This window comes from Pristiophorus japonicus, chromosome 13 (genome assembly GCF_044704955.1).
Source record: "Pristiophorus japonicus isolate sPriJap1 chromosome 13, sPriJap1.hap1, whole genome shotgun sequence".
Lineage (NCBI taxonomy): Eukaryota > Metazoa > Chordata > Chondrichthyes > Pristiophoridae > Pristiophorus > Pristiophorus japonicus.
In genome coordinates this window covers 128,424,971-128,438,984 of record NC_091989.1, presented here as the reverse complement: position 1 = coordinate 128,438,984, position 14,014 = coordinate 128,424,971, and the positions used below count along the sequence as shown (strand labels likewise).

General features: G+C 47.4%; 1 protein-coding gene across 5 annotated transcripts in view; it reads left to right on the top strand.

The window, feature by feature from the left end:
- The window catches only part of fto (FTO alpha-ketoglutarate dependent dioxygenase), a 494,305-nt gene that overhangs the window by 136,259 nt on the left and 344,032 nt on the right, over positions 1-14,014 (top strand). For all 5 annotated transcript variants that reach the window (XM_070897991.1, XM_070897993.1, XM_070897992.1 and 2 more), the window contains one exon: positions 10,480-10,559. In XM_070897991.1, the coding sequence (XP_070754092.1) occupies positions 10,480-10,559 (80 nt within the window). The remainder of the gene's footprint in view (positions 1-10,479; positions 10,560-14,014) is intronic.

The window sequence follows — 14,014 nt, the reverse complement described above, 5'->3', positions numbered from 1 at the left end:
TGTTAGCTGCCAGTCTATTCTCATACTCTCTCTTTTCCCCTTGTATTTCCTTTCTCACTACTCCTCTGAACTTTCTATATTCAGTCTGGCTGTCACTTGTATTGAGAACGGGAAGATAAAAGTGCCTTCTTTAACTCCGTTGGGAGTCGTGGGGGTGGGGTGGACGAGGCTGAGGACTGGCAAACCATCCAGTCCCCAGCATCGTGCTGCCGATTCTCTATCGGCCTGTTTTGCGATACTACCGTTGACTAATTTCACCCTCCATGAGGTAATGAAACTCGGCACAAAAATGGAAGGAGAAAAAGGGAATACATAAGTCTGAAAGAGTATTACATATTGTGAATACTGAAGGAGAGCATAATGAGACAGATAAAATGGTCCTTCCTCTAGGCTGTGGAGTTAATGAGGCTGCAGAAGTTCTCTGTTTTGAATAAATTACTAAGGTTCGTAATGCATTAGATTTGGAAACAAATCTTTCAGGAAACTTTTAATCTCTCACCTTCTGCTCTATAGTTGGTGCTGTCACAGAAGTGCATATGCAAAGAGACCCTGGTCATCAAAGCCTGAATCTAATCTGACATCATCGACTTGATGTTTTAGATGGAACGTGTACTTGAGAGGCACATTACAGAGGAGGATCATTAATTACTTGGGGTGCCTGACCATCTATTAGCACCTATCATACTGCCAAGCTGAGAGCATTATAAGTCCACTTCTGTAATGTGAGAACAAATGGTTTACCTTACAGACGTAAATATGGGTCCATATTTGGGTTCGTTCTACCTTTGAACTTAAATTTATTGTTAAATAACAATGGAAAACAAGGACTGACAGAAACAGAGATAACAAAACATGCAGGGTGGAATTTTCTGGGGTCCGTGCAGGCGCGATTGGAGGCGTGTCAGGTGGGAAATTTGAAATAAGTTGGAGCTGGTCGGGAACCCCCCCCGTCATCCCACCTTTCCCTCGGGCATGTTTGCCAGTGCGAAGCGACCCGAACGGCAGAGGCAGGCAAGCTAATTTAAATGATTATCAGCTTGTTGTCAGACCCTTAAGCTCCTTCTTCAACCTACCTTTCAAATTTCCCTGTAAGACCACGGGATTCACGCAGCTCAGGAACCATGTCTGTCAGCCTGAGGCGGGAGTTGAATGGCCATTGATCCAGCGGATTAGTTTACAGAATGAAATGTAGTATAAAAGCTCCCACCACACAGCTGATCATTTTCCTCAGGCAGAAGTTGTTGCTGACTGCATTCCAGCATTCTAGAGGCTGCAAGTGTTTGCAGCAAAGTCACCATCCAGTCGCACCTCATTGGTAGAACCTATCATACCATTGACAGATTGCATCTGTCATCGCTACTTAACCTGCCATCTATTCCATCGGCATCGGTGCCATTTATACTGTGTCACTTTGGTCCTCAGAATCAGATCACGGAGCCCCGACACCAGCAGCACCAACAACAACAACACCACTAACCTTCTCCTCAACCACCTGATGCTGTACAGGACAGGGGGAATCAGCGCAGGGCAGCACCATGCCACAGGCAATACCCCCAACACAGGGTATACAGGCAGAGGATGAGCTTCCTCAACATGACTGAGCAGCAGTGCCAAAGGAGGATCAGGCTATCACGCTAAGTCGTCGCAGACATTTGTGCATTGCTGGAACAAAGCCTGCAGCCCAGAGGAGCGGGTGGACATGCCTTACCATTGGCTGTCTTAACTCACCAGCACCCTCCACTTCTTCGCCTCAGGTTCCTTCCGGGGATTTGCAGCAGACATTTGCGGCATCTCGCAGTTGGCCACGCACAAATCCATCACACAGGTCACCAATCTTTGACAAGTCAGCATCTTTAGCATCTTTACCACTGATGAAGCCAGTGTTACTGAGCAGCATTCGGCTTTGCCACTCTGGCTGACTTCCCACGGGTGCAAGGCTTCATTCACTGCACACATGTGGCCATCATGACACCCCATCATAACCCAGGAGTCTTTTCCAACCACCAGGGCTTTCACTCCCTCAATGTACCATAGGAAGATCATCATTCATGTGTGTGCCAAATTCCCTTGCTGCTGCCATGACTCTTTTGTCCTGTGCCAGTCCACCCTCCCTCAGCTCTTTGTTCCTCCAACAGACTTTCCGGCTGGCTTCTTGGTGACCATGGCTATCCACTGAAGACATGGCTCATGACAACCTTGAAGAGGCCAACTACTGAGGCCCAGGAGAGATATAATGAAAGCCACATTTCAACCAGATGTGTAATAGAGCAGACAATAGACATGCTCAAAATGTGCTTCAGATGCCTTGACAGATCTGGCGAAGCCCTTCAAAACTCACCAACCAGGTTCTCCAGAATTGTCTTGGTCTGCTACGCCCTGCAGCATGTATGAGGAGCAAGGCACAGCACACAGCCTCTTCAGAGGAAGAAGGGGAGAATCAGCTGGAAGACGAGGAGGAGTAGAAGCTGGAGGAACCTGTGGGCCAGATCCCACCAGCACCCGAGCATATTGCTGCCCGGGAGCCCAGGGATGGGCTCATCAGGGCCAGATTTACTTAACATTACGCAGTAAACCCACATGGCTGCCACATGCTGCGCCAGATTGGCACCACCATAAAAGATCCTTACAATGACCAAGCCATTCCTTTCACACTGACCCCTATTGCTGGAAGTACTGTTACATCTCACCATTCACTGCAACTCACTAAGCCCAAAAAGTGGTGAAAATAAAGATTTTTATGGTTGAGATCGTATTAACAGAAACTTGACATTAACATTGAATAAAACACCCAAGTGGCTCCCCTTGTGAATCTGCTTCTGGGTCATCTTTCTCTTATGCATGCTTCTATGAGTTGCAGCCCCTGTGGCTTCAGGAGAGAGAGAGGCAGCCTGCTCACTTCCCTGCTGCAACTGCTTAGATACTCTTGGCGAACGTCCTCTGGGTTATGGAGCCCCTGAGGGCCTCGGGAAAGACTGCTGTTCCTGCAACTGTGCAGGGACAGACTTGGCCATTTCTGTCCGCGGAGCATGTGGGCCTCTGACTGAGGGGGGCAGTGTGGGAGAAATGTAAGTGCTTTGAGAGAAGCCCACACTTTCCTCTCTCCTCTCTCCATCATCCCTCTCATAGGCCGCCCATACTTCCCTGCTAGCAGGAAGCTGGAGAGCACCTTGCTGCACATCACTGGGGCCATGTGGACCCACGATTATGCTGAGATCCCTCCTAAAGAGGAGGTCTGTGAGCCTCTACCATCTATTCTGCATGTGCTCAAGTGAGTGTCGCATTTGTTGCTTCATGCAGGTGGCCATCCTTTCCATGGAAGAGCACATTACCATCACCTGCGACATGGTGGAGCTCATGTTGGAGATGGACGACTCCTTTCTCTGAACGTTTGCAGACATTGCAGTCGCAATACCTGTTGGAGCCCCCTGCACTTCCTCTGGCACCTCCGGTATCGCCCTCTTTCTGGATGGCCCCTGAGGCTCAGCGTCTGCATGCAGCTGAGCACAGCTGGGAGCGTCCTGCGCCCTCCAGCAAGGAGTCTCCACTGCTGTCCCTATCACTTCTTGCTCACTGGTGAGTTGTGAGGCACCGGGTGACAACACTATATGTCATGTTGGACCCACCCAGGTATGCGTATATCTGCTGGATGCGCTTATGTCTGGTGACGATACGCCCTCAGAGGGTGTTCTTCTGAGGAGTCGTCTTCCCCATCCTCCTGGACAGTCGGAGGGGGGTGGGGGGGAGAACCTCTTGATGGAGCTGTGGGAGAGTAAAGAGATGAGTTAGATATATCATATGAAGAATGGGTACAGATACCATTAGGCACATGATGACCATTCAGTGGCTGCTGACATCAGTCCACATATGAATGACTGACGCATGCGATGTAGATATATGGGGCCCAAGTTTCCACATGATTTGCTCCTGATTTTTAGGAGCAACCGGTGGAGAACGGAGTATCTTAGAAATTGCAATTCTCCACATTTAAGTTTTCTGCAGTTCTAGTCATTTAGAACAGTTTCACTTTTGAACAGAATTTTTTTTCAAAAGGGGGCGTGTCCAACCACTGACGCCTGATTTGAAAGTACTCCAAACTAACTTAGAATGGAGCAAGTGAAGATTTTTGTAGGCCTGAAAAACCTTGTCTACACATTAAAAAATCAGGCGCAGGTTACAAATTAGGCGTCCGGAACGAGGTGGGGGGGGAGGGGGGAAGGGAAGTCATTAAATTCTACAATAAATCCTTAGTTATACTTATACAAATATTATACAAATAAATCCAACCTGAATAAAAATTTATAAGCAAAGAAAAGATTAAATAAACCATGTTCCTACCTGTGTGAAAGTGCTTCAGGCAGGGAGAATGCTGCAGGAAGCCTCACAAGTTGAGGCAGCCGTTCCCGACGGCAGGTGGGGGAAAGGCTGTAAAGGCCCGACCGTCCGACGGCAGCAGCCATTCCCGCGGGGGGGGAAAGGCAGTGAGGGCCCGACCGACCGATGGCAGCAGCCGTTCCCGCGGGGGGGGGAAAGGCAGTAAGGGCCCGACCAACGGCAGCAGCCGTTCCCGTGGGGGGGGGGAAAGGCAGTGAGGGCCCGACCGACCGATGGCAGCAGCCATTCCCGCGGGGGGGGAAAGGCAGTGAGGGCCCGACCGACCGACCGATGGCAGCAGCCGTTCCCGCGGGGGGGGGAAAGGCAGTGAGGGCCCGACCGACCGACCGTACGACGGCAGCAGCCATTCCCGCGGGGGGGGAAAGGCAGTGAGGGCCCGACCGACCGACGGCAGCAGCCGTTCCCACGGGGGGGGGGGGAAAGGCAGTGAGGGCCCGACCGACCGACGGCAGCAGCCGTTCCCACTGGGGGGGGTAAAGGCAGTGAGGGCCCGACCGACCGACGGCAGCAGCCGTTCCCGCCGGGGGGGGGCGGGGAAACGCAGTGAGGGCCCGCCCGACCGACCGACGGCAGCAGCCGTTCCCGCTGGCGGGGGGGGTGGGGGAGGCTGCAGGAAGCCTCAGAGGTTGAGGCAGCCATTCCCGATGGCAGGAGGGGGAGGCCCCCCTGCCGTCGGTCGGGCCCGTCGGGAAACGGCTGCCTCAACTTCTGAGGCTTCCTGCAGCCTTCTCACTGCTGCAAGAAGCCTCAGTGCTGATCATGGAAGGGCAATGTGCTTTTATTAAAAAATGATAAAAAATGAACAGCTGCAAAGAACTACAAAAATGGCCGAGTGCCAATGATTCCTTCACACTGCGCGTGCGCGAACGCTCCAACGTGCACGCGCAGGGTTGCCAGCACGAAAAAAAATCATTTAAATGGTACCCGCCCCCTCCTACTTACAAAATCGGCGCGAGTGGTAGGCTCCGCTCCTGGGTGCCGCGCCAAGCACACATCGAGTTGCAAAGCGCTCGAGAATAGCGCGTTTTTTTTCAGGCGCCGCTTTCGGTGCGAAAAACGGGCGCCCAGCTCGGAGGGGCGCCTGTTTTGCCGCGTGTGGAAACTTGGGGCCATGATATGTAATTCTATCACCAGGTTGCTGAGATGTTCCCCCTCTCTCCATCTCTCACCTCCAGCTGGACGGTCACTCCTGATACCTCTAACCCAACTTCCTCTGCTGTTGTGAGTCTGGCAAATGATGGAGGGGCATCTCCAGTTCTCTACCTCCCTGTTCCTCTTATTGTGGGCTCTTTTCCTGCAAGGAGGGGAAGAAGAGAAGGTTGAGTGAGAGTTGTGGAATGAGTGTAAGGAATAGATGGGTTACATCTTTAGAGGGAGACTAATGGAGTGGGGTGGCAATGCCAGATGGCCTCCTTGTGTGTTATTAGTTGGTATGATTGTGTTAGGATGAGGGTGAGTATGAGGGGTGGTTAGTCAGATGGGGATGTGATAATGTAGATAGAGAGACAGGGATGGATGAACGAGCAGTGTATGTTAGTGTGAGTAAGGATGTACAGGACTAGGGGTTGGGAAGGCAGAGTGATGGGGATGTGTTGAGAGGCACAGCATGATGAAGTTGAGTGTAGCTTTGTACTCACCTTTCCGGCACTGCAGCCACATCCCTGCTGTTAACCTCCTCTGTAATTTAGAACCAGGCTCTTTTTGTCTCTTGGGGAGGTCTCTTCCGCCCATTTGAAGGGAAGAGGGCCTCCCTGCATGCTCTGACTCCCTCCACTGGCAGATGGAGGGAGTCATCGGAGAACCTGGGTGCAGCCCTCTGCCTCCGTGCAGTCATGTTTTCAAGTGTTTGGAACAATCAAAACCTTCAATGCAGTGACTGCCCACTCCTAGATGAACCTTCAAATGCAATGTGGCCGTGGCTCATAGTCAATATATGGCAATGTGCCATGCTAAACTATCTTATAAAACTTTTTGCCAATTTCTCACAGGCATGTGCTTAGTGACGTCAGTGGGCAATGATTCTTTCTTCTACTGTTTGCTGACATCACTCCTTGAAGACTACAGTTTCCTGGGGTCAGTTATCAGGAAATAGTGAAAACTCTTTTGAAACCCATGACAGCTCTTCATAGTGGGAAATAGTGAAACGTATTTTCAAACAAACGTCAGCTCTTTAATCAATCACATTTAATGTTTCAGTTCAAAGGAATAATATATCTACACATATAGACATTTGCGTAGAAGTGTTTTTATCTTTATTAAAAAATGGGCAATTGGAGTTGTAATTTGAGGAAGCAAGCCAACACTGTGCGCTCTACGAACCATGGAATCTAACTCATAGAGAATGAGAATTACTAAACCCTCAGAGGTCATTAACCTACTTGTGTAAATTTCTAATTCTCTTATAATTTTAAATATACAACACCAAAATATTTTAAAATCTGTAGTATTTTCTAATTAGCTGAGAAAATTCAAGTCTTAGAAAGATTAGTATTGCTCTTTAGCAGTTTATACTAAATAAAACTTCACTGCAATTTGAACCATATCTCAATTTAAACACAGCTACTTGTATTTTGGCCTCATTTCAAGCCAATGCCACATGGTATCCCAGGAGATGCATTTTTATTTTTTGAGTGACCACTGAAAGGATAAACCAATTGGGGAGACAACATGGAAAGAGTAGTTTTGCTTTGAAGGGAGAATTTTAAAACACTAGAACAGTGTTTTGTTTGAGCATGGGAGTCAATTGTCTGTTTCTATCACTGGAAACAAGCCACTCTAAAACCAGGATTAAAGGGGCATTTATACAAAGTTAGTGTGCACTAACCAGCTTGCCTAAAGGTGTTCTGTTTTACTACTACATTCCTTAGTTGCAGATCTGACTTTAGCCATCCCTGATGCACACTCAGATTATTTGCAACCCCTGATTCACCACTGTTTATCGGTTCATTGATCTTGTCTACCCAGGCTAAATGCAGAAAAAGCCAATTTTTACATCATGTTCCCATATTGGGAATTGATAGAGGAGACAAAGTGCTGTTGAAGAATGACTCCATCACATAAACACGTCATCTCCTCAGTCAGTTGTCAATGTAAAGTTGTTAAATTGATGTAATTAAATATACTGTCAATATTATAAAAATAACCAGCAAAGCAAGAATATTTTGGATCTGCAATCCAGTGCTGTAAACGAGAATCTTTTTTCAGGCACATTGAGCCAGTGAAGGGATTCATAAAAAATGGTTGAAGCTGAAAGTGTAAAGAGAAAAGAAAAAGGAGAAACAAGTGCTGTACACATATAGGCCCCAAGTTTCCACACGCGGCAAAACAGGCGCCCCTCCGAGCTGGGCGCCCGTTTTTCGTGCCGAAAACGGCGCCTGAAAAAAAACGCGCTATTCTTGAGCGCTTTGCAGCTCGATGCCTGCTTGGCGCGGTGCCCAGGGGGCGGAGCCTACCACTCGCACCGATTTTGTAAGTAGGAGGGGGCGGGTACAATTTAAATGAGTTTTTTTCATGCCTGCAACCCTGCGCGTGCGCGTTGGAGTGTTCACGCATGCACAGTGTGAAGGAAACATTGGCACTCGGCCATTTTAAAAAGTGCTGCAGAAAAAGTGAAAATTTGTTTATTGAACCCTTGCAAAGGCTTGTATTTTAATTTTCTTGATATTTCTGTGTGTGAGGGTGAGGGAGTGCATTCTGTAATTAAAGATAGACTGTGATAACCGGGACACATGCACTTGTTTGAGACTATTCAAATTCTTTGAAGTTGTTCAATTTTTAAAATTTTTTAATAAAACCCCGTTGCCCTTCCATGATCAGCACTGAGGCTTCTTGCAGCTTTCTCCCCCTGCTGTCCGTCGGGCCCGACGGCAAACGGCTGCCTCAAGTAATGAGGCTTCCTGCAGCCTTCTCCCTGCCTCCCCCCGCTGCCGTCGGGAACGGCTGCCTCAAGCAATGAGGCTTCCTGCAGCCTTCTCCCTGCCTCCTTCTCCCTGCCTCCCCCACCCCCCTGCCGTCGGGAACGGCTGCCTCAAGCAATGAGGTTTCCTGTAGCCTTCCCCTGCCTCCCCCCCCCCCCCCCCCCCCCCCCTGCCGTCGGTCGGGCCCATCGGGAACGGCTGCCTCAAGTAATGAGGCTTCCCCCCCCCCCCCCGCCGTCGGGAATGGCTGCCTCAAGTTCTGAGGCTTCCTGCAGCCTTCTCCCTGCCTCCTCCTGCCGTCGGTCGGTCTCGACGGCAAACCGCTGCCTGAAAGGCCTGCCTAAAGCACTTTCACACAGGTAGGAACATGGTTTATTTAATCTTTTCGTTGCTTATAAATTTTTATTCAGGTTGGATTTATTTGTATACTATTTGTATAAGTATAACTAAGGATTTATTGTGGAATGTAATGACTTCCCTTCCCCCCCCCCCCCCCCCCCACCTCGTTCCTGTCGCCTAATTTGTAACCTGCGCCTGATTTTTTAATGTGTAGACAAGGTTTTTTCAAGCCTACAAAAATCTTCACTTGCTCCATTCTCAGTTAGTTTGGAGTATGTTTTCACTGTGGAAACTTTCAAATAAGGCGTCAGTGGCCGGACACGCCCCCTTTTGAAAAAAATTCTGTTCAAAAGTGAAACTGTTCTACCTGACCAGAACTGCAGAAAACTTAAATGTGGAGAATTCCGATTTCTAAGATACTCCGTTCTCCACCAGTTGCTCCTAAAAATCAGGAGCAAATCATGTGGAAACTTGGGGCCATAGGGCCTGAAATTGGTGGACATAACGCCCACGGACCGCCAACATACCGCCCAAAATAGCGAAATTCATCAAAAAATACCTACATACCGCCCGGCAGAAAATTCATCAACAACATACCGCTGGGTGGTATGCATACCGTCTGCCCATGCACACTGCTGACATACCGCCCAAAATTTAAAAATTCATCACATACCGCCGACCCTGCAGACCGCCCTGGAAATTGTGGTTTTAAGTCGATCAACGGTCGGCGGTATGCATCTTTAGCTGTAATAAAATTTTTGTATCATCCCCCGTCCCTCCCACCCCCCAGTCTCTTCCCCCCAGTGATCTCTTTCTTCCCCCCTCCCCCCACAGCGATCTCTTCCCCCCCCCCACCCACAGTAGTGATCTCCCCCCCACAGCAGTGACCTCCCCTCACACCAGCGATCTCCCCCCCACACCAGCGATCCCCTCCCCGCACTGATCTCTTTTCTCCCCTCCTCCTCCCCCCCCCCCATTAAGTTCCCCCCTATATATATTTTTTTTATATATAAATCTGAAGAAAAAAACTGAATCTCATTTAAAAGTACAAGTAAATAAAACCTCCAATCAAAATAAATAAGTGCTATTTTGTACAAGGGAATAGTGTACATACTCCCACAGCGATCTCGGGCCGGCAGTCTCTGTGGACACTCGTCGGTGCCTCTCGGGAGGGCAGGGCTTCGCAGCAGCATGCGCATGCGCACAACTCAGGAGCTGAAGATTCCCGAGTGTAAAAGACTCACCGCCCGCACATCGCCGGCTGCACTCCGCTCGGCATACTGCCGAGAAAAAAGTGACGGAAATCGTGCACACTCCGCCCTGGCGGTACGCAACGACATGCTGCCGGCATACCGCCGAGAAATGGCCGGACCATCGGTTTCGACCAATTTCAGCCCCAAATTGTTATGCTTACCTTGACTGGACTGAATGCTTTTGAACCAAACATTGTCCTGTTACAAATTTCTCATTGTAACACAGGATTAAAATTGAACTCTGCAATTTGATGATGATTGATGGAATATACCATTGTATATATAACCATCTATTTAATTATTTTAAATATTTATTTTTAACTATATGCCTCACAAGCAATTCTGTTCCTTTCAGTATTCACAACATTTTCTATTGATTTTCTGCTCTTACTGATCCTGCAGGTTCTGGTGTATATTTTATATTTCCTTTTATGAATCTTGAAGTAAGACTTTCTCTTGCATGATTGGTTTGTCTTGTGCACTGCACAGTAACTAATTTTCTATCTTTAAAGATTAAATTTCATGTTTAATATTTTTATATGGATTAAATATGATTGTGCCTTATAATCTGTTCTTAGATGATCTTAATATGACCCATCAACATTGTGTGCTGTCTGGAATGCAGCCTCGCTTCAGCTCTACCCACAGAGTGGCGGAGGTAAGATTGGATATTAAAACATTCTTGTCTTATTTTTGCTCTGTCACTGAAATGAAATTTTTTGACCTGTAGCACAATTGTCATGCTGCTGTACCATATGAATATTAAAATTTCCATCTGCAGTCTGAAAATCTAAAGTCTTTCTTTCTTCCCTCTGAACTGTTGTGACCTAATACTCTACAAAGCTGAAAATTGAATAAAAGATTATTTTGATACCCAGGTGCTTTGTTCAAGATTAAATCAAAAGGCTTCACGTATATTATTAATGTTTCACCAAACACATTGCACAGTGAAGCTAGATCAACCATAGTTTTTGTTAAATCTCTGTCGACATATCCTACTTTTTATTAAACTATGCAAAGTGACGGTGGAAAATGGAGATACAAGTATTACTAATGTATTTATGGCATGCATCTAACTAGGATTTCCTTTATATTTATGGCAATTTGTTTTGTGCTACTTAACTTTACTGTGTGATAGCTAGAAGTAAAATGTTTGATTTTGACTTTGGGTGGTTTTCGAGTCGGGCAGTGGATGGAGCGATTGGGAGACCCACGCAATGTCATCAGGCTGAGGCCTGAGCCATTTTGATAGTCAGGCCATATATAAATTTTATTGGCGGGCTGCTCATGCATTTCCAGCAGTGATGGGAAGCCCACTTATTTGGAGAGCCAAGATTTCTGATGGGCCTGATGCCAATTTAAAGCATGCTTGCACCTCTTAAAGCGAAGTGAGCTTTCACTCGCTGGACGTGCCTGCTGCATTTGGGCTGTACCATGTCTGAGGCAAGAGCACCCATGATTTAGCGGCTCAGCGGTGGAGGTTCTTCTTAAGAGGTGAGAGCATGCAGAAGGCTCACTCACTAATGGCAGGTGGGTACCCAGGCAGACTCTGCAGCAGCCTACAGGGAACTGGCTGAAAATAGCAACATCAGAACTGTTACACCCAGGACATGGAGGAAGTGCTTCAGCGATCTGACCCAGACAGCAAGGGTGAGTATGATTTCTTGCTATCTTTATTTCTGCCCTCTTGAGCATCCCTGATTATAACTGCTCAACCATTTGTGGCCGTGCCTTCAGCTGCCTAGGCCCCAAGCTCTGGAACTCTCTCCCTAAACCTTTCTGCCCCTCTACCTCTCTTTCCTTCTTTAAGACACTCCTTAAAACCTACCTCTTTGACCAAGCTTTTTGTCATCTGCCATAATTTCTTCTTATGTGGCTCGGTGTCAAATTTATTTGTTTTGTCTCAAAACACTCTTGTGAAGCGCCTTGGGACATTTTACTACATTAAAGGTGCTATATAAATACAAGTTGTTGTTTCTCTGCATTAAATCTTGTCATAGCACCTCCTCACCCCCTCAGCACTCCACATACTTCTCTTCCCTGCTCCACATGCTTCTCCTCCAATTATAATGGGACATTGAATCATCTCCGCCTCCATACACTTAACTGCTGCTGATTTTAGCTGGTAATAATTGGAAAATATTTCACTCTTCTGCTATCTGCTTTCACAGATCACATTGGAGCCATTTTCTTGCACATCTACCCATCATGTTCAAAACTTAAAGGCATTTTTAAAAAAGGAGGGAGAGAGAAAACAGAGAATTATAGACCGGTCAGCCTGACATCGGTAGTGGGTAAAATGATGGAATCAATTATTAAGGATGTCATAGCAGTGCATTTGGAAAGAGGTGACATGATAGGTCCAAGTCAGCATGGATTTGTGAAAGGGAAATCATGCTTGACAAATCTTCTGGAATTTTTTGAGGATGTTTCCAGTAGAATGGATAAGGGAGAACCAGTTGATGTGGTATATTTGGACTTTCAGAAGGCGTTCGACAAGGTCCCACACAAGAGATTGATGTGCAAAGTTAGAGCACATGGGATTGGGGGTAGTGTACTGACATGGATTGAGAACTGGTTGTCAGACAGGAAGCAAAGAGTAGGAGTAAATGGGTACTTTTCAGAATGGCAGGCAGTGACTAGTGGGGTACCGCAAGGTTCTGTGCTGGGGCCCCAGCTGTTTACACTGTACATTAATGATTTAGATGAGGGGATTAAATGTAGTATCTCCAAATTTGCGGATGACACTAAGTTGGGTGGCAGTGTGAGCTGCGAGGAGGATGCTGTGAGGCTGCAGAGCGACTTGGATAGGTTAGGTGAGTGGGCAAATGCATGGCAGATGAAGTATAATGTGGATAAATGTGAGGTTATCCACTTTGGTGGTAAAAACAGAGAGACAGACTATTATCTGAATGGTGACAGATTAGGAAAAGAGGAGGTGCAAAGAGACCTGGGTGTCATGGTACATCAGTCATTGAAGGTTGGCATGCAGGTGCAGCAGGCGGTTAAGAAAGCAAATGGCATGTTGGCCTTCATAGCAAGGGGATTTGAGTACAGGGGCAGGGAGGTGTTGCTACAGTTGTACAGGGCATTGGTGAGGCCACATCTGGAGTATTGTGTACAGTTTTGGTCTTCTAACCTGAGGAAGGACATTCTTGCTATTGAGGGAGTGCAGCGAAGGTTCACCAGACTGATTCCCGGGATGGCGGGACTGACCTATCAAGAAAGACTGGATCAACTGGGCTTGTATTCACTGGAGTTCAGAAGAATGAGAGGGGACCTCATAGAAACATATAAAATTCTGACGGGGTTAGACAGGTTAGATGCAGGAAGAATGTTCCCAATGTTGGGGAAGTCCAGAACCAGGTCACAGTCTAAGGATAAGGGGTAAGCCATTTAGGACCGAGATGCGGAGGAACTTCTTCACCCAGAGAGTGGTGAACCTGTGGAATTCTCTACCACAGAAAGTTGTTGAGGCCAATTCACTAAATATATTCAAAAAGGAGTTAGATGAGGTCCTTACTGCTAGGGGGATCAAGGGGTATGGCGAGAAAGCAGGAATGGGGTACTGAAGTTGAATGTTCAGCCATGAACTCATTGAATGGCGGTGCAGGCTAGAAGGGCCGAATGGCCTACTCCACCTATTTTCTATGTTTCTATGTTTCTATTGTGGCAACCTGGTGCTGCATAGTGCTGACAATCATCTGCTACTGTGTAACCTTTCCATGCAATACTATCCTTTGTCCTCTCCTTTTCTCTAGGTCTATTCCATGTCTCGAACCCTGAAGAACATGCCTACCTACTCCTGTTCTTACCTTCCGAAAGAGATTTGCAGATGGTCAGCCTTTGTGAAGAAGCACTGGCACACACTCCATCCCTTTCAAGCACCCCCACAGAAATCAGCACCTCAACTAATTTAGATAGTGTGTTGCAGGGGTTTGTACAGGAATTAGAGAGCACAAGTGGATAGGCTAGTGGAAAGGGCTGTCCTGGAGATGGCTCATGTGAGGGCAAATTTGAGTCCTAGCTGTACTGAAGAGAACAGAGATACAACTTGAGGGGCTCAGTCTTCAACTGCTTTTTGTGCATCAGCAATTGTTCAAGGTATGGGAC